The sequence below is a fragment of the Misgurnus anguillicaudatus genome, chromosome 10 (genome assembly GCF_027580225.2).
Source record: "Misgurnus anguillicaudatus chromosome 10, ASM2758022v2, whole genome shotgun sequence".
Lineage (NCBI taxonomy): Eukaryota > Metazoa > Chordata > Actinopteri > Cypriniformes > Cobitidae > Misgurnus > Misgurnus anguillicaudatus.
In genome coordinates this window covers 24,936,886-24,958,494 of record NC_073346.2, presented here as the reverse complement: position 1 = coordinate 24,958,494, position 21,609 = coordinate 24,936,886, and the positions used below count along the sequence as shown (strand labels likewise).

At 38.0% G+C, this 21,609-nt stretch overlaps 1 protein-coding gene across 4 annotated transcripts in view; it reads left to right on the top strand.

Moving 5' to 3' along the window:
- The window catches only part of LOC129448138 (uncharacterized), a 61,333-nt gene that overhangs the window by 15,853 nt on the left and 23,871 nt on the right, over positions 1–21,609 (top strand). Inside the window, exons 7-15 of one of the 4 annotated variants that reach the window (XM_073872196.1) lie at positions 669–1,586; positions 1,760–1,860; positions 2,040–2,093; positions 2,176–2,608; positions 2,696–2,869; positions 4,104–4,236; positions 4,344–4,470; positions 4,586–4,665; positions 4,866–5,534. In XM_073872196.1, coding sequence (XP_073728297.1) covers positions 669–1,586; positions 1,760–1,860; positions 2,040–2,093; positions 2,176–2,608; positions 2,696–2,869; positions 4,104–4,236; positions 4,344–4,392 — 1,862 coding nt within the window. In that variant the 3' untranslated portion in view covers positions 4,393–4,470; positions 4,586–4,665; positions 4,866–5,534. Of the gene's footprint in view, positions 1–668; positions 1,587–1,759; positions 1,861–2,039; positions 2,094–2,175; positions 2,609–2,695; positions 2,870–4,103; positions 4,237–4,343; positions 4,471–4,585; positions 5,535–21,609 lie in introns of those variants that run through there. The other 3 variants (XM_073872195.1, XM_073872193.1, XM_073872192.1) reach the window with 3 other exon arrangements.

Sequence of the window (21,609 nt, the reverse complement as noted above, 5' to 3'; positions counted from 1 at the left end):
AACAAAACAAACTAAAATAATAAAAAAAATAACAAACAGTAAACCGTAGCCAGAGCTGGCGCTAAGCACAGTCCTGTTGGCTTACTCTGACTTACCGGAAAATGTGTAGGACAGACCAGATTCGCTCCACACCAAACAAATTACGTTAATTAATTACCGGCAGCTGATTAAACTCTCGGGAAACAATACTTACAAAAAGAATCTCGGTCGAGCCCCCAATTTATATTACGAACCCCTCAAAATTGCTAGTAAGGGTAGTGGGGTTCACGCAACATAAAAAAGGACACGCGAGTCAAAGCACCATTTAAATATTTATTAATGTCGCTGCACTCACGTGCCACGGGCAACTACTGTTAAGGGTTGCGGACAAAAGACTTTTACAAACAATTAACAAAACAAAAACATAGAACAGCCAAAAAAAATTAAACACACAACTTTTCAACACGGAGCTCTTTTTAAAGCAGCGGGACCAATAGAGTTTCCCCTCAAGTGTGCGCCACGCTCACAAAGAGCTAAAGACAGTGGCAGTTTGGAGCCCTGCCACAGTTTGTCAAATGTGTTTATTTAGTTTTATCACTGGCCATGGTTCTTTGTCATTCACTTTCAACTACTGTCATAATTAATTTTCTAATAGTTTCCATTTGTTTTGTTTTTGTTTTTTGGTGTAGACAGTAACATCAGTCCTGACCAACGAAAGACGTACTTTGACCGGGCCTGGAGGGGCAAAGTGGAGCCAGTGCCGGCTCCACAGCTTGAAGCCGATCCAGCTATCCCTGATGTTAGGGAAGTGGTTGATCTGGCATTCTGGTCAAAGACTAAGATTGGTCAGAAGAAACAGAAGGCTTCGAAGAGCCGTTTATTTGACCTCCAGGAAGAAAAGACTGTTGTTCAAGCGCAACATGTCGAGGCAGATTCAGCTATTCCTGTTGGTATGGATGTTGCTGATTTTGCATGCCCCGAATCGAATATATGTATTCGTACGGAAAAACGAAAGACTTTGAAGAGTCGCTTATTTGACCGTTTCCGGAGGGGCAATCTGGAGTCAGTGCCGACTCCACAGCTTGACGCCGATCTTGCTAATCCTGTTGGAATGGATGGTGCTGATCTGGCCTGCCATGAGGCAAAAACTAAGATTCGTCCAGACAAACGAATGTCAAAGAAGTGTTGCTTCCTTGACTGCTTCCGGAGGAGCAATGTGGAGTCATTGCCGACTCCACAGCTCGATGACGATCTGGCCAGTCGTGAGTTAAATCCTCACATTAGTTTTCCTGCCATCACTGCAACTAATGCCAGCCTACAAAAGTTAGGTGCTGTTCCACCCAATTTCGGGTTAAAAGGTGGTGGAAATCCAGACCCAAAAAGACCTGAAAATCCCAGAACAAAAGCAATCGGAAATCCCCGAAATCCTGTCCCAAAAGATGCTGGAAATCCCGTCCCGAAAGATGCTGGAAATCCTAAACCAAAAGATGCTGGAAATCCCGTCCGAAAAGATGTAAAAGTTGTTAGGCCAAAAACTTCAAATCTTTTTAAAAAGCAAAGCAAGAAGAAACCAACCGATCCCGAGCCAGGTCCCTCAGTGACTACAGGTGAGTGTACTGCCTTTATTACTCCTAGACTGGGTTGCACCAATATGTGAAATGGTTTCATTATCATATTTTTTTTGTACCTTGAAATGTATGCTGTACTTTACTTCTGATCCCTGTATTAAGATGTACTTTAACACCTCATCAATTTTCATGTTTTTCTGTGTGTTGTTCAGAGACTTTGGAGTCTAAATATCAACTCTTAGAGATGGATGTGCTTGGGCAAGGTAGCTTTGGCGTAGTGTTCAAAGGGATCCGTCAAACGGATGGGAATCTGGTAATGCACTCATATTTATATCGACCACAATGTTTGCAAAAAATTTGTACGTCCACTTGATCTAAACGATGTTTAAAGTTTGTAGATTGTCAAACCTTAAAGTTAATGTGTGCAGTGTCAGGTAAGCTGCTTCAGTCAGCTCAGGAGAAATTAACTCAGTATTTATTTCCTCTTTACAGGTTGCCATCAAGCAAATTATGAAACAAGAGAAGAAGGACAGATATATTCAGATTGTAAGTTGTAAAGTGAACTAGACAGAAAATACACAAAATATTAGTTTTATCTAATTGTAATTTGTTCATTTTTTTTCTCCAGCCTGGATATCCCAAACCGCTGCTAACAGAAATAGCATTAATGCTTAAGTTAAGAGAAGGTTACCGTTGCCCGAATATCATCGAGATGTATGACTGGTATGAGACCAGCGAAATGTTCTCAATTGTGATGGAGTATCCTCAGGAGAGCGAATCCTTGTTTAGGTTTGCTCATAAACACAAACTGAGTGAAAATGCAGCACGACATCTAATGTATCAGGCCGTAAAAGCGGTTGAACACTGCCTGCTTAATGATGTCATCCATACGGACATACATGCGGGGAACTTCTTGGTGCAGAAGAAAACTATGAAGTTAAAGTTAATTGACTTTGGGCTTGGACATGTATTTAACTGTGATGGCCATGGACATCTATCTAGGTGTGATGGCCATGGACATCTAGTTGGGTGTGATGGCCATGATTCCAAGGACTTTATAGGTGAGTTGATTTTTTTAATGAAGCAGAGTATGGAAACATGCTGGGTCATCTTTTACGAAATGACTAAACACAATGTCTTGTGTACAGGAGCTGCACATTCCACACCGCCTGAGGTTCATACAAGTAAGCAATTCTTTGCCATGCCAGCAAATGCCTGGGCCTTAGGTGTTTTGCTATATTTCATGATGCATGGAGCTTACCCCCAAATATGGGACTTGTATGAGGGTGAACCGAAGAAATATGATGAAGGTTTATCAAAGGGTGAGTGAAATGATCGATCAACATATGCACACACAAAGCCTCTTATCAAACACACAATAAATATTATCAGAGGATATGGTCTGTCTGGCAAGATGGTAGATTTTATTGTGTTTAGTTTATCAGTCATTTAGTGGCTCCCCAATGTTTTACATCACTTTGCCATCATCTTAACCGGAGGTAATGTCTGTCTGTGGCCAGATGTGACTATGGACCACAAAACCAGTCATAAGGCTCAGTTTTTTTAAATTAAGATTTATTATCCGAAAGCTAAATAAATAAGCATTTTCACTGTTGTATGGTTTGTTAGCACAATGTTTGGCTGATATACAACGATTTGAATATTTGGGCGTACACCCGATTTAGGCGTTGCGCATGTCTGAGACTAAACCGTATGTCTAGTAGACGTAAGTATAAAGTCTTGACTTGCTTCTGTGGCAAAATGACAAATAATCCAATTTGATGGGACATTTGCACTTCTAATGCACAGGATACGTGAGCAGTGTGCTTTCATGCATGAAAGAGTGAGAGATCGTCCCAATAAATTCTTATATATAATAAAATACCTAAAGAAGATACAGTAAAGAATTTATTAAAAGCTTTCCGTTCATTTCGTTTTAATCCAGAACTATAAGAATTAATCTGCAAATAATTACCTTTTGTGCAAACGGCTGCATCCACTCACAAAATAAAGTTTTAAGTAGGAATTTACTAAATATCTTCATAAAAATTATCTTTACTTAATAAAATTTTTTTGGCATAAAAGAAAAATTCATAATTTTGACCCCAACTGTACAAATATAGTCATGCGATTTATGACTGGCTTTGTGGTCCAGGGTCACAATTTGGTAACAAATGACTTTTAATCAGGGGTTCCTCCACCAATGACCGTTTAAGACATTCAGAGGACCACCTTTCTAAACATGATAGTATCAACGCAGAATAACAGAAAAACGATGCACTGTGACATGCATTTTGTGTCACTAAATGTACACCTGGTGGTACCCCTGTAGATGGAAAACCAAACCACATAGGTGTCATTTTGAGCAGAAAAAAAATTATTTAAAGTGAAAGATATAAAGGTTCACCACCGGTTGAGAATCACTGCTTTAGATAATAGACAGACAGACTTCTTACAGTATTATTCAATGACAACAAAAGTGTCTCTTTATGCCATGATAATTATTGCCATTTGTGTGTCATGATGACTAATCAGCTCTCTCCTAAAATTGTACAGAAATCCGTGAACTGATAGACTGGTGCCTGGATGTGAGACCACATAGACGTCCATGGCTCCACCAGATCTTAAGTCACGACTGGTTCAGAACTGACTGGCGTAATGAAAAACCGGAATTCGAACGCAGAAAGAGGTAACAGAGTAGGAAACTACATTTTGCAGATGACATGCTTTGTCTTTGTTAGTTGTATAGTGTGTTCAACAGTAAGATTGTTTAAATGTAAATTTTCATCCCTACAGTATAAAAAAACCCACAAAACCCAAAACAAAGTACAAGCTTTATATCTGAAGGATAAGGGAATGATGGGAGATGCTGTTTTCATGATCCAGAGACGGATGGAGTTTGCTAATCATGTTTCCGGATAAGGTAATGAATGAATGGGTTTCAACTGTATGTTTGATCACATTATTTAATGCCATCGTTATGAATTAGCTGCAGGACTAACCACCATTTCTGCATTTGTCCTCTCGTGTCTCCCTAGTTTCTACAACCGAAAACCAAGAATACCATGGACATTAAGTCACTAACAGGGTGACAATTACAAGGGAGACAAGAGACGAGGCATTATTTAAAACAGGAATTTCCCTGGATTTACAAATCCATGGGAACTTTACAGTACACAACCACATTTAGTATATCGCACTGTGCAAATTATATATATTATAGAAATCATACATATTGTGGCTTTAAGGTTCTAGATATACTATACATATGATGACTAAAAACTAAATGTTGACATTTCTTTGCTTTCTCATCTTCAGGTTGTATCCCATGAACACAAATCGTTGGCTGAACGTCTCATAAAGATCCTGTCTCATCCTTAAACACAATTTTTAAGGTTTAATGGTATAGTATCTTTATATATAGTATATCCTCTATAGAATCCGTTTACATATATATGTTTATATATATATATATCTCCGAAGGGTTTTTTCCCTCCTAGGACTTTTTTCCTCCTGGCTAAAAATCCGGGAGGTTTTTCTCCTAGGGGGTTTTTTCAACCCCGGGGACTCGGCCAACATTGGCTTAACTTAGCACCTTCATCTATACGTTACATCATTAACACGCTCGCTTGTAAAGTTAATTCATAGCCGCTGTATTTATTTTTAGCAAATCTATTTATGATTAGCAAAAAACACTCCCAAGGGTTTATTGCCTCCTAGGACTTTTTTCCTCCTGGCTAAAAATGCGGGAGGTTTTTCTCCTAGGGGTTTTTTTCAACCCGGGGACTGAGCCGACATTGGCTTAACTTAGCACCTTCTTCTATACGTTACATCATTAACAGGCTCGCTTGTATAGTTTATTCATAGACGCTGTATTTCGCTACTTATGTTGTCTGTCGATTTTTCTGTGTTTTCTCCTGCTTAAAGCTGGGGGAATTAAAGCTGCTTTGAAAAAGCACTATATAAATAAAATTGAATTTAAAAGAATCAGCTATTTCTGTCTCTTTCTCAAGTTTTTTCCCCCTCTGAGTTTAGGGAGTAAGCCGACATTGGCTTAACTTAGATCTCTCTTTTATAAGTTGCATTATTACAATGCTCAATAGTTCAGTTTAATCTTGCAACTTTTGTTGTCCACCCATTTTTCAGTGTTTTCTCCGGCTTTTATTAATGTAAAGCTGCTTTGAATTAATTGAACAATTGTGAAATATGCTACAGTATATAAATCAAATTGAATTGAGTATGGAAGACTTTTTGGGATCTGGATTATTTGATCAAACTGTTATGGGAAATTATTAACTTGGGTCACTTATGTAAATGTCTTTCACATGCAATATCAAACCCTTGACCTTGGTATAAAATACTGGAAGTTAACGTAGTAAATCCAGTCAGACACACTGTTAAACCTGATGTTGTTTTAACCCAAATAAATAGGTACACTTAACCTAAACCTGTAAATCTACCCTTCAGAAATCTGTAATAGATTAATGCACAATTTGCATGATTTTTCTCATTCAACAAGACATTTTGATTAACTTATTTTAGCTTATTTAAATCTGTGGATTTGAAAATTTCACCCATTATGCATACATTTTACTGTTACTGTTATAGGACTGTGCTTTAGCTGATTTCTATTTATACAACTGCTGCTATTTTTGTTATCATTGTTAGCTGTTATTTTGTTGTAAAGTTAGGAGCTCATTAAAAGGACATTACTTAACAAATAACATTTGATATACATTTATGATAATAATATAATTGCAATTAGCTACAGTGCATTTCTAGATTATTTTAAGGCCAAAGCCAGATGTAGTGATGGAAATCAAATGAACCAATTGCTTGGAAATTAGATTTTGAAGCGCTCGAAACACCTGCTGGTGAAGACCTAAAAGCAACAAGATCTCATCCCTAAACATTTTACACCATTTACCTTTTAATTATGCACGTTTGCCATTAAATCTTTCTATAAACAAAAAGGCAAAATGGTGTTATCAGTCATAAGGATGAATGTTTTATGAATTTGCATAATAAAACTGACCCGAGTTTATCCTACCGTATTAGACAGTGGTCATTTGTGATTAACTCCCCCTAGTGGTAACCCATCAGATTTTTGAAACAGTTATTACAAAAATGAAGCTTTCAGACTGGATATGGCGTCTAATTATCATTCTTTGTTATTTTCATAATTACAGACAACTATCAATTAACATTGTTTTAATCACTATTTTCTTTGATTCAGGGTGAGTTTCTCAGACAGGGATTAGACTAGTCCTAGACTAAAATAAATTGAATAGATGTCCAAACTGAAAACAACTTGCACTGACATATCTTAAAATACATCAGTGTCGAAAAACTCGAAATTACTCGAAATGCACACAACAAGTAATTTTTAGGTTAGGTTTAGTTTATATTTCCTAATTAAACTAAGACCTTGTCCTGATTTAAGATAATCCCTGTCCAGGAAACCACCCCTAAATGTCTTACTTCACCTTCTTTGACTTTGCGTCAAATACCTTTTTTCTTATAAAAATATACATTTCAATGAGCTTTACCATTCGAAATAATTCCTAACCCATTTTTTTAAATATCTAAAACACACTGTTAACAGGTGCACGTTAGCTTTTAGCTGGCATGCTAGTTTAGCACACCATCAAAACAGGAGAAATAATGGGATTAAAAACATATTTTTGCTTAAAACTCACATTATAACAGAAGTTGAGTTTTTAAAAACCATTTGTGAGCTGATGTGGTTTCAGATCGCAAAATTAAACTTTCTTATGGTATTGTTACAGTTTATTATCATACCCAAAATGACTGGAAGAACACAGATACAACACAATATATAATGTCAATCGTGTTTATTTTCTTCTTGTTTTACCAGATTTTCACACGGTTTGAGTTGTTATAAGCGGCAGAGATTTAGTTATGATACAGGAGGATGCTGTCACACATTGAAAAATACTGCTTTCATGCTAAAATACTTTGTATTATGCTCTTTAAGTATGGCATATTGACAGAGGCTGACACTACTTAAGTGTTTTACTTTCTACATAAAAGTACATTTTCAAGGATCTGTATTTTATCAGCGTTTTTCTCTGGAAAACGTATATACTTATATGACGCGCTGTTAAAAATTTTGCGAGGTGCGCGTCAGGCTACGCAGAGCTACGCACAGGCTACGGATAGCCTACGGCGTAGAACCTACGCCCAACTATAAATCGGCCTTAAGTGTATTCGTACCGTACCGTTTCGGTACAGGGCTTTCGGCGCGGTGCACATGTGCACCGAACGGCCAAATGCAGTCTTTTGTGTGCAGAACATAGGTTAATTTTCCACACGAACATATTAAGTGGCGGAAGTCTCCGCATTCAGCGCAAGTCTTCTGTCAAACATATAACATAATTCGGCCCGCTGAAAGATTTTATTTACTTTGTTGTATATTCGTTTGATTATTGATGTAAACATTTACGCTTCGCGTCTAAAAGCACATGTTAAACGCGTGTCAACGCGCTGTTTTGTTCTTTCAAAAGTGCGTGAGAGGTTGCCCGTCTTTTGTTGCTACACAATCATGAGATGCGCTTTCTGTGACACGCGAGAATAACGGGATGCGTGATCGGATTTTTCATCTGCACCTACGTCAATCATATCATTGTCACAATGCGAACAGTTAATCTGGTCGGGACAGAGAAGAGCTGTAAAGTCACAGCTTACATTGGCGACACAAACAAAGATTAGAAGAAACGTGCAAAAGATAAAAGATGGCTATTTATGCAACTCACTCATCTCAATGTGAGTGTATAATAAGTATATCATCATGTTGCTTGCTATGCAGTTACACATACAGCAATTATATTATTTTTACACAGAGATGGTACATAACCAATTCAATACTGTGACTTAAAAAAAATCCTAAATAAATCAAAACAGAAAATTTTGTTGGTGGCAAAAATGTAGGCTAATAGTTCATAAATGTATTCAGGACTTGAATTTGTTAGTTTACTGCAAGGTTTTAGTAGAAAAGTTTAAGAGAAGGTTAAGAAAAGACGTACCTACTGTTAATAAAATAATGTAAAAAGTATGTTATTAAGTGGAGAACTTTTATTTTATATATATATAAAATGCATTTTTCCTTTACTGTACCGAAAATGAACCGAACAATGGGGTCTAAACTGAGGTACGCACCGAACCGTGATTTTTGTGTACCGTTACACCCCTAGTAATTAGGTATTAAATTAATTTTAATATGCAATATAAAAGGAATACACACTATGACTCTATGGTTTAGAATGTAGTGAACATTTTTTAGTTATGTCAATTTTTTATAAGAGCTTCTCAGTGATTTTAGTCCCATCCGAATGCTTCATGTCAGTAATCATTACGGAATGTCAGTAAAGATTACGGCAACTTTTACCGTTTCGTCATTTCCTGTAATTTTGGGTATTTTCTTTTCAAATATAGAAGCACTTAAAGAAGCATTCACTTGCGTTCTAGGCGGTGAAACAAGTCAATGTTTTACTGAGATTTCTAATCCCGTGCAAATTGACTATCAGTATACAGACGTCCTGTGGTAAAATTACATTACTCCATCTACCCTCGTAAAACGAATCCCGTCTGAATCATAGACTGTAAGGCCAGAATAAGTCATGTAGAGTAAAAATACACTTACTCTTTGGAGATGACGTAGGAAGTTGAAGACAGGTGGGGTCGCACCATCTCTAAGCCTGACAATCTGACCCATCCTGTCAAAATCATCAGGCTTGAAGTGCTCACTACAGAGCTTTGACGACTCTGTCACAACAAAACCCTCCCGTTTTATAGCAACTTCCTATTGCCTCCTCATGCCTGTATCACTGGGAAACCTTCAAATGTGAAGAAAAAACAGCGAAAGATCATGAGAGAGAGAGAGAGAGAGAACCAGTTCCTGCTGAACATTGACATAATATTATAAATAATGACGTAAAATAACCAAAATGATTGTTCAATCTTACGGGCATAGTTGCTTTCTTTCTGTTAACTCAGATTGACTCTGGTGCTAGCGTACAGGGAGGAGACCCATCCAATATGGCGTCGACGCTTGATGCGTTCCAGCACGTCATGAGGTGTCTATGTATATAATGTCTATGGTTTTCACTGGACTCTGCTTCAGTGGTTGAACAAATGACAAGAGATACAGTTGTGTTCAAAATTATTCAACCCCCAATGCTGTTAAGGGTTTTAGGGAATTTAGTGTACATTTGTAATTGTATTCAGAATGAAATCCTACAATGACTTCTTAAAGAACCATATGCAACTAAAATGACATCAATTGGTTTTGTAATATAGTAGTAAATGTTTCTTTTGTGAATTCTTCATTGACACAAATATTCAACCCCTTAAAGAACTACCACTCTGAAGAACAGAGGTTCATTGAAGTGTTTTCAATCAGGTATTGAAAACACCTATGGATGTCAGGGAACAGCAATAAAGCCTAATAAGCACCAATTAGGCAGCTTTAAAATGACTGTGATACTCAACTCCTTCTAAACATTTACTGGTGTGGTTACAAACATGGTGAAGTCAAAAGAATGGTCCAGGAAGACAAGAGAAGAGGTGATTAATCTTCACAGGAAGGGCAATGGCTATAAGAAGATTGCAAAGATGTTAAACATACCAAGAGACACCATAGGAAGCATCATTCGCAAATTCAAGGCAAAGGGCACTGTTGAAACGCTTCCTGGTCGTGGCAGAAAAAAAGATGCTAACTGCGACTGCTGTGCGCTATCTGAAGCGTAGAGTGGAAAAAAGTCCCCGTGTGACTGCTGAGGAACTGAGAAAAGATTTGTCAGATGTGGGTACTAAAGTTTCTGCTCAGACAATATGGCGCACCCTGCGTACTGAAGGCCTCCATGCCAGAACTCCCAGTCGACTGCAGTATGCCAAAAGTCACGTGGACAAACCACAGAAGTTTTGGGATAGTGTTCTGTGGAAAATTAGAACTGGTTGGGCCCATGGATCAACGCTATGTTTGGAGGAGGAAAAACAAGGCCTATGAAGAAAAGAACACCTTGCCTACTGTGAAGCATGGTGGGGGGTCAATCATGCTTTGGGGCTGTTTTGCTTCTGCAGGTACAGGGAAACTTCAGCGTGTGCAAGGTACCATGAATTCTCTTCAGTACCAGGAGATATTGGATGACAATGTGTTGCAGTCCGTCACAAACCTGAGGCTTGGGAGACGTTGGACCTTTCAACAGGACAATGATCCCAAGCATACCTCCAAATCCACTAGAGCATGGTTGCAGAAAAAAGGCTGGAACATTTTGAAGTGGCCATCGCAGTCACCAGATTTAAATCCGATTGAGAACCTCTGGTGGGACTTAAAGAAAGCAGTTGCAGTGCGCAAGCCTAAGAATGTGACTGAACTGGAGGCTTTTGCCCATGATGAATGGGCGAAGATACCTGTAGATCGCTGCAAGACACTTGTGTCAAGCTATGTTTCACGTTTAAAAGCTGTTTTAACTGTAAAAGGATGTTGTACTAAGTACTAAGATTGAATGTCAATTGGGGGTTGAATAAAACTGAAAAAGATGTGAGCATAGAAAAGACATTTGTGGTTATTTCATTATAAATGTTATGTTATTTTTTTTCTGACCTACACATGCCTCTTTGATGTAATTGTAAGCAGGATGACTGAATGATCAAAATCAATGTCAAACCGGCCAAAACAATCAATTTCAGTTGGGGTTGAATAATTTTGAACACAACTGTAGGTATATTGATATGATACAGAGTAATGTTTAATGTAAGAACATTCTCACAGCTTCATACATTTGCAAAGTGAAGTTGTCCAGGGAACAGCACACTACCACCTTCGTATCAGAGGAATGGCATTCTGAAAAAAAGATAATAATTATAATAAGAAAAAATACTTCTATATATACTTTATATACTATACATACATACTATATTCTGCCTAAATAGTGTAAATTAGGTCATACAAACACAGCTGAGATTTGATGACTCCTTTACTGACCTGACACAAATTGAGAAAAACATCATCTAACCCAGGGGTGGGCAACAGTTTTAGCCTGAGGGCCACAGTTACTTTGGCAAAGTTAGCGGAGGGCCACACTTGGGAAAACTGCAATTAAACATAGTAACATGATTAAATGGTAAAAATTAATTCAATGCGAATATGTATAAGGCTACTCTACAGTTACTTTGACACCCTATATCAAGGCCTGATATTTATTTTTGCTAGGCCTGTCTGACCTAGGCTACTCTAACATTACAATAACTGGATTAAATTTCAAGGATTAATTTCCTACCCTGCATATTGTTCAACTGTCATTCATACTACAGCAATACACACACACTCAGACGATTTATTATTACTATTATAATTTCTTTTATATTTTATTTTATATTGACAACCACAGTGTTTCCCACAGGATCTTAAGAGACAGTGGGGTGATGACGTCACACATCGATTAGCATTTATGTGACATCATTGCGTTGTGTTGTACTCTTTGATTTGTCACATTATATTGCATTTAAAGGTAGGGTAACAGATTTGATCCTGAAACATTTTTTGTTATGCTGGTTAAAAGTCTCCTTACATCCTGATAGCAATCACTGTGTTAAGTTGTTTAAATGTATTTGTAGAAATTTATGTCATCTGTGAAAGGCGTAGGACCAAAAAATGTTCAACAAATCATAGATTTCGGTCCGAACGGACGTGTCCATTTTTGTCCCGCATACGTAAGCATAATTTGAATGCCCACCGTGCAGCGAGTCCACGCAGACACCATACGTCATCGGTGCGTTCACGTGCGCTCACCTCCTGCCTGTAAACAGTGAGAACAGCAAACTTTTCTGCTAAATTGACAACCTACACAGGAGGCACAAAACTAAAGGCATCTTTTATAACAACAACAGCAAAAACTGCCTGGATCAGCAAGAGCAAAACCCCAAATGAACATCAGTAACTTTACTGCTTTACCACGAGATGCAAACAGCTGCAGGACGCAAAGGGTCTGAAAGAGGTGTTGCACAGTTTATTTTGGTAAGGTAGGTACGCGATATGTTTGTATTGAGATGGATTCAGATATTCTACTTTGATGAAACATTGTGTTGCTTATGAAATTTGTGTTCGTTTACGGATTAGCGTAACGATATAGTTACTACGTCTACACAACCGAACGTGTGCTTAAACTAATTCTGATGTAAACCAGTTGTTTGGTTATTTTGGCAGTGTTATTCGACTTTGTACTGCAAAGTTTTCTCACTGCTGAATGAGACATGAGATGTGACCGTCTGATCTGTGCGTGTTCATGTGTTTTGGAAGAGGCGTGACTTTGGATGGCGGTTTGACTTGAGGGTGGGATCGGGATTTCATTGCTAGGCGGCTACCGTTAGCATTTTTCAAAATGTGTTACCCTACCTTTAACACAACTGAATGCTATTTTTTTACATATTATCTATTCTTTGTCTATAAAATAGTGACTAAACAGGACCCAGTAACAACCCACGACCCAGTAACTCTTTGTTTAATCAAACCAGCTCTTTCTTTAACTGCTGCTAAAACGCAACATCGTCTGAAAAAAATCATCATACATTTACATTGAGGCTGTACTAATGTTGCTCTTCTCATCAGTGTTGTTGTGTTATGAGCGCTTTTTTATTTTAAATACGAGTGGTAGTTTTATTGTATATCGCAGACAATTTGTTGCAAATTCAGAAATATGAGAGAATACACGGTTGCTGTTACGTGCACGGGCATACCGCATCATAGGCAGGGAGAGAGCTCGGACACAGACTCACACCAGAACGGGTATATGTGGGAAACACTACTGCTAACCTTTCATTAAAGCTATGGTCTACGATTTCAAAGATTGTTCATTATTAATAACCTCATTTAGATGCTGGTTATGGTTCTACAGTAACATCCTAACAATATTAAGAGACAAAAAGAATTTAAAAAATCCATTCAGTCTATTGGGTGTATGGTAGCAGATAAGTTGACCAATGTAAACGGTCCGGCCGGATAGCCTACATTGGTCAACTGCTCTCATCCAATCTCTGCTACATTTGAAAATCCACCTCGTGCTCGAGTCTCCACCCCATCGCACACCACCCCGCCCCTCTCCTGCCTGCGACATGAAATTTGTGTCAGTGTATGGTAGCTAACGAAGCAGCAACATCTCACTAATGGAAAAAGAACTAAACGACAGCAGCAAGCAGCCCCTGCTTGTCCCTACAGTAAAGGTTGGAAGAAAAAGAAAGTCTGTTGAAGAAAAAGCAGAGGTTAAAAAAATTTGAAAAACGCCGGACTCTAAGTAGAATCAATATATGGTCCGCCATTGACTGTTGGAGGAAGCTTCAGGGAGATTTGGGGCTGAAAACCGACGCCGACACGGCAGATTTTTGTTGAACAGGTACGCATTTATATATACTTTTATTGTGTGAGGTGTTACATGGAATGTTAGCCGTTTAGCATCGCGTATCACGGGTCAAAGTAATTATATTTACTAAGATTGTGTGAGGTGTTATATAGTATTATCAATCTGACTACATGCTGATGCTGCCGGTCGGCATCGGAATGTTAGCCGTTTAGCATCGCGTATCACGGGTCAAAATAATTATATTTACAAAGATTGTGTGAGGTGTTACATAAATATGATATTATCAGTCTGACAACATGCCCATGCTGCCAGTCGGCATTGGAATGTTAGCCGTTTAGCATCGCGTATCACGGGTCAAAGTAATTATATTTACAAAGTAATTTCTTGAAGTTCATGAGGGGAAACGTATGCCAAACGTTGTTGTGAAAGTAAATAACGTCAATTACAATCATAATTGTAATTGTTCATTCCTTCAAGCCTTTATGTGTTTACTGCTCGGTAAATCTCTGTTCTGATGTTTACTACCAGTGATCACAGCTTGAATGAGTGACGTTGTTCAGGTCGTTTCCCCGTGGGAGGGATCAGGTAGCACAGAGGGGCGGGATGAGTTTTTTAAAACTTACTAACCGTCTCAGGCTTTCTAGACCGATTTTCAACATCGTAGACTACAGCTTTAAGACATGACTCATGATGATTATGATCAGCCGTCTTCTCTGTTATAACATCCGTGACTGTTGACGTTAACGCGAAAAAGAAAGTACAGGAACGTGGAGTTAAAATACTTTTTACTGTTATGTGAGAGAGGCGCGCTGGCGCTGCACGTAAAACAGAGAGGGGAGGGGCGCGCGCTGTTGAGGCGCTGACCGCAACGAGAGAGAGAGAGAGAGAGAGAGAGAGAGAGAGAGAGCGAGAAGGCATGCTGACCGCTCGCTGCAATGAATTAAGACGTTTTCAATGGTAAAAAAAGTGTAAATGTGAATCATGAAAAATCTATATGGCGGCCAGTGTTGATTCTGTCACTGATAAATATATGGGAAAGATATGGGAAACACTGCAACCATGACAGTTTCATCGAAATTGCGAGTGCATCGCGAGGGCCGGATTGAAGCACTATGCGGGCCGGATCTGGCCCCGGGCCATATATTGCCCATGTATGATCTAACCTTTCTAACACTGACATATTTTACAAGTGCAGTACAAGACCAAAAGCATGAAATGTGCAACAGTTATTCTTGTTAAAAAGTACTGTTTATTAAAATTAGCATATCTCAGACTCGATTCCACCCGTGAATTAAATTAATTTTTACTTTTTTTTGTGGTAAACTATAGCCTAAAATAACTCCGACCGCATCTGCTCTTTGGCCCCATTTCCGGTCAGAATCCCCATCATGAGGTCAAATGTACTTCAAGCAACTGTTTCACAAGCTCATCACATCAGAGTTGTGTTTTCCGTTAGATGGATATTAAAAAAGTGCTATCAGATAGATGGTAGACATGGCAATATGCACAATAACCACTGATCTATGACTGGATTGCGCATAGAACGCTTAACGTAACACGGTGAAACGTGAACGTCAGAACCAGCCGCCTCACAAACGACCGGCGTTTGGATCTAATGACGCTCTTCACTCCTCAACTTGGTAGAACAAATTGTAAAATGTATTGTGAAAAAAAAAACGATGAGAAAAAAAATGGGAATAGTAAATAAAATTATATTGGACATAAGTTATAAGAATAAATGAAATATTGTTAACAGTCGTGGTGTGCGTAACTAGGCAACCACGTTATCGTTCACGTTGCATGATGTCATCGAAGTATGTCCCAGAACGTGCATACTCTTTTGCTACACACTCAAAAGTATGTACGTTTTCCCCACAAAAACAGTACATACTTCTAGGTCGTAGTATAAGTAGGTGAATTGGGACTCAGCACTTCCATTCAAAATCATGTTTTAAATTCACCCGCTTTACAGCGTATCAGTCACGCAAGATTATTTTTAGGATATGTGTAAATAAACTAACTGTTAATTCTGGTGTTATTTGCAATGTTTATGTTTTAATCGGGCAGGAAAATGGATTTATAAAAAAATGTTAAGGTTAGTGTGTCTGCTGCGTTCTGTTAATGACACGGGTATAAATAAAGGTTTTTTTGACATTCAGCTACACGGTCAGAGTTATTTTTCTAAATAAGTTTAGGTAACTTGTAAGTTTAGATAACATAAAACCAGCAAATTATAGCATGCACATACGGTACAAAGTATGATTATTTATTTAGATTTCAGAATGAGCACGTTTGTCATTAATATTAAATATGTTGCGGTCTGACTGCTGATCTGATACTGTAATGAAAATGGATGTATAATAACTGATTAAAAACTAAAATGTACAACTTTCAGTAAATAACTATCTACATGCTTAGGACGTTTGTGTTGTAATAAAGTACAGGATAACTTCAGATATAAAAACAAAGACTAGTAAAGTGATGTTTTATTATTAAAATCTGATCAAATTATTATTATTATTGGTATATTATGAGTTATGATGTTACACTTATGAGTATATTAGCCTTTAAGAAAGTCACACTGCTTCACAATGCTGCTATGCGTTTCATTTTGTGTTTGGTAGGTAATATTAGTGATGAATCCTCGAAAATCATGCATAATTATATTAACATTTAATGTCTACTATAAATATAATTAAATATGAATTTAGTGCGTTTCTGTTATGTTTCACTGTTACAAATAACTGCGTTGGCTATCTTTTTTGTGATTTTAATATAGTAAAAGTGTAGGAATTATGTTTTTAGCAGATTGATAGCCATTTATATAGCCATATTTTTGCTACAAAAATAAAAGATAAACTGTGTTGCTGTAGTTGTTATACATAACCAGTTATCTTTGGGTCACCATTAACTGTTTATCTTTATTAACTGATTTAATGTATTTCCATCACTGCCTATAGTAAAAAAAAACATTATAAATAATAATAAAAAAATAATAATAGCTTACATTTATATAGCGCTTTTCTCAGTACTCAAAGCGCTTTACATATGAACGGGGGAATCTCCTCAACCACCACCAATGTGCAGCATCCACCTGGATGATGCGACGGCAGCCATATTGCGCCAGACCGCTCACCACACACCAGCTTATTAGTGGAGAGGAGACCGAGTGATATAGCCAATTAGTATGAGGGATGATTAGTAGGCCAATGGGCAAGTTTGGCCAGGATGCCGGGGCACACCCCTACTCTTTTCGAAGGACATCCTGGGATTTTTAATGACCACAGAGAGTCAGGACCTCGGTTTAACGTCTCATCCAAAGGACGGTGCTTTTTTTTTGACAGTATAGTGTCCCCATCACTATACTGGGGTGTTAGGACCCACACAGACCACAGGGTGAGCACCCACTGCTGGTCTCACTAACACCACTACCAGCAGCAACCTGGTTTTCCCAGGTGGTCTCCCATCCAAGTACTGACCAGGCTCAGCCCTGCTTAGCTTCACTATTATACACATAGTAAGTATAGTAATAAATTCACATTACAAGCTAATATTTAACTAAAATAGCTGAAAACCTATGCAAACAGATTGACCGCCCGGCCTGGTTTGGACCTGTAGAACGTTACACGAATCACGTGACCGCGTGGCGGCAAGATCGAAGCGTGTCGTTACTCTCTCTTTATATGACTCTGCTTTAAACCATTTCACTGAAATTATAGTTTTTATATTTTTGTAAAGATTTACTTACGTTTACTTAATATTTACTACAATGCAACATGTAAAACAAATAGCTCTTTTCACGAGAGGGTGCTCGCTGCAGAGCCAAATGGGAAGAGCTGGAGCAAATAACTGTATTGACATGAACTAACATTAACAATAATTAATACTTGCTGAAAAACTATATTGTTCATTGTTTTTTCATGTTAGCTAATACATTTACTAATGTTTACTAATACAACCTTATTGTATTACCAAAATCATCTGATTAATTCAAAAAATAAATAAATATATTATTAATAATAAATAAGATTAGGTTTGTACGTAAATGTGAAAGCATATGCTGTAAAAATGATATTGCAAATTTAAATGGAATATTGACTGTAACTTAGTAGGATAGTTTCAACCTTTATGATAGGCTATGCATAATGAATAAGTCTCCTACTCTTTTCTCTTTTGCAGACCATCTTCCCAGTAAAGTGGTCTCCTTCACCCACTCACATGTCAGCTGAATGTTTCTCATCACCGCTGAGTTCTGTGTGCTATATAAGAATTCCAATATTAATTTAATTAATAATGAAGTGCTCCTTATAAACACATTCATAAAACAGGAAAGGTTAATACACAAATTAACAAGTTAAACAAGTCAAGCAATACATAAACATTCCCTCTACATACATTGATTTCTGGTGTCTGGGTGATCCCCGTGACATCTGACTCAGGTGGTGTGAATTTCATCTGGATATGTTAGTTCCTGGGTGAGGGAGTTGTGGGACTTGACTGTGGGAAGAGAGACAAACATTAAAATGTTTTTAGGCATGCATTGCTTTATTTGTATATATTGTCTGCATACACAACTGTGTACTGCATTCTTTCTTAATACTCCACTACAGATATTTAAAAAGTTTACAAGTTAGAAGAAGTTCCAATGGCTGGGCGAAATGGTTTGGCAGTTTTCTATAGTAATAAAACAATAATTAATATTGATTATTTACGAGCAGTCGCAGGTAAATAATGGCATAATGCTGCTGGGGTAAAAGTGGTATTGCTGATTGCCGTTTGTTCCTTAAAATAGTTCAGTTCAAATTCAGTGTCCTTTGAAGAAAATCCAAGAAAATGCGGAAAATTAAGTTTCAGCGAATTCACGTCCTAGTAGTTGTCTGAAACAAAAAGGAATATCCTCCTACCAGTTCTGATGAGTTCAAAGCACAGTTCTGGTTGGCTCGCCTTTTTGTACACACCTTCAGTATATACTTTTTTTTTTTTTTATTGAATCAGTTCCTTCAGTATATACTTAATTGTCTCGCGTGTCCAAGATGGAGCAGGAAAACTTCACAGATGTTCGCAATTCTCACAAAAAAATCCAGCCTTGTAAAAACACAAGGCAGAACAGTAATTAATCTTCAATTCAACAGATTTATCAATAAGTATCATGTAAACATTTTAAATATCAACCTAACTCAGGGTTTCAACACTTATTGAACATATTGACACTTAAAATGTTATTTTTTTAATCACATTTACGTTACTTGACTGTTAACTTTCAAATGTAAATAGCTTCAGCTCGTTCGTTATATACCAACGGCCAATGTAAACAAACTAATAAAACTCATAGTTTGCTGCCAAATTTGCAACACTTATGCCATAATGTCAAGTTAATATTTAGAATATAACTCACCAAAGCATACATTTTAACTTCTTATTTAAAAGAAGAAGTTCATTCGCAGTGTTTTGATGCTCTGTGATTCTGCATCTGCCTCCGTTCTAATTTTCTATTTTGCTCTCTCCTCACTCTAGGGACAGCTTTTCCAAGTTATCGCATCACTTCAGGAATCCAGTAATTTGTTTTAAATCACTGTTTTGAATCACTTTTTCCTCTTAATAAATATTTTAGTTTCTTGAGATCGCCCCGTGCAGCTGCTCATCTGACTCGCTCTCACTCTGTGCTCGTGCTGGCACCTGTGTGAACTGAATGCACTGCTACCATTGGCTCATAAAAGTGTCTGTCACCGTAGCAAGATCAGCGATTGGTTGAAAGTTTCTTCTCCTGAAAAATATGCGCGGTCTGACAAATCTATTGCGCGGGCACTTTGACTGGCCTGCGCGGCCGCGCGCGCGCGCAGCTTAGGGAACATTGGTCATAAGCAGTGTTGGGGGTAACACATTACAAGTAATGCACATTATGTAATAATTTTACTTTTCTGAAGTGAAAGTAACATAAGCATTACTTTCCACGAAAGTAACCAAGTAAAGCAATTAGTTACTTTTTTGGGGAGTAACTTAAAGCGTAACTAAACCCCTGGTCAAAGCCTGACTCCACCCACTGGCAATATTTGAAAAATGCAAGAAAAGTGGGCAGATCCCAAGGAGATAGAGGGGACGAACTGGTGTGAGGTGAGATCGTAACAAGCATAGATATGTATATAAAGGCTAGATGGCTCGTCCGCGCTGCTGGCCAATTGGCGGCCATCTTACGACAGGGCGCTCGCTCACTCGTAGCATTGAGTTTTAATGATGCAGGTACTTTTAAATGACCATAACTTGCTTAATTTTTTACCGATTTTCAAACGGTTTGGTTTGTTATAAACGTCAAAGATGTACCTATGACACTGCATACCTATACTAAAAATAAAAAATAAATTCATGAAACATGTTAAAGCACCATTACATACCTGCACCATTAAACTCAATGCTACGAGTGAGCGAGCGCCCTGTCCTAAGATGGCCGCCAGGTGATAGAGACAGAGCGCAGCGCGTCACAACCTGAAAACCACGCCCACCGGGGGGGAAAGCAATCCAGCAGTCTCCATTGACTTTGTATTGCAAAAGGCCGCCTCCTTGTCATTTCTGGCTTATAACAAAAAACTGAATAAGGCCTAAAAGCTGCTTTGGGACAATATGTACAGCTAACAAGCCAAAGAACACAGAAATAAGTTTTTATAAGCTGTCGAGCCGTAAAACCCAGTCTTTAAGGAGAATAAAGTGGATCGCCGATTACGTTTCCCCCTATTGGACGCAGTTTTACTAACAGGAGTACTATGAAAAGTTGCCTGTTTCCATTTCTGTGTCTAAACGCTCGTTTTTTGAAGTCGACAGCTTATAAAAAAATATTTATTTATTTTTTTGTCGTGTTAGATGTACACCTTGTCACACAGCAGCTTTTAGGTATTATTCTGTTTTTAAGTTTAATCTGTAAATAAGTTTTTATAAGCTGTCGACCCAAAAAAACGAGCGTTTAAAGACACAAAAATGGATACAGGCAACTTTTCATAGTACTTCTATTAGTAGAACTGCGTCCACTAGGGGGAAACGTAGTCGGCGATCCACTTTATACTCCTTAAAGGCTGGGTTTTACGGCTCGACAGCTTATAAAAACTTATTTCTGGGTTCTTTGGCTTGTTAGCTGTACATATTGTCACACAGCAGCTTTTAGGCATTATTCAGTTTTTTGTTATAAGCCAGAAATGACAAGGAGGCGGCTTCTCGCAATACAAACTCAATGGAGACGGTTGGATTGATTTCCCCCCCGGTGGGCGTGGTTTTCAAATTTGCATAACGGCGCTCTGTCTCAGGGACTCCGCCTTGAGCCATCTAGCCTTTATACATATCTATGGTAACAAGGGCGTGGTGATCTTGAACCTGCTTACGTCACGAGTCATTTTTTGGACCCAACATCCAATTGGAAAATTCAACTGCAGTAGCCACCGTTTAACCTGAAGAGGGCAGCACTCAGACGTTTTTACACCATATATTGTAGTATTGATTGAAACACTTTATATCCAAATGTCAAAAAACTTACTAAAATCAACGAACGGCACTAATAAAGCCCTATTCTTACAGATCATTAACTTAAAAAAAAGTTGGTTTAGGGTTTAGTTACGCTTTAATATTGTAATGTATTACGTTTAAAAGTAACTTTCCCCAACACTGCTCATAAGTAATGTAATGCAGAAAAACTATTACAACAA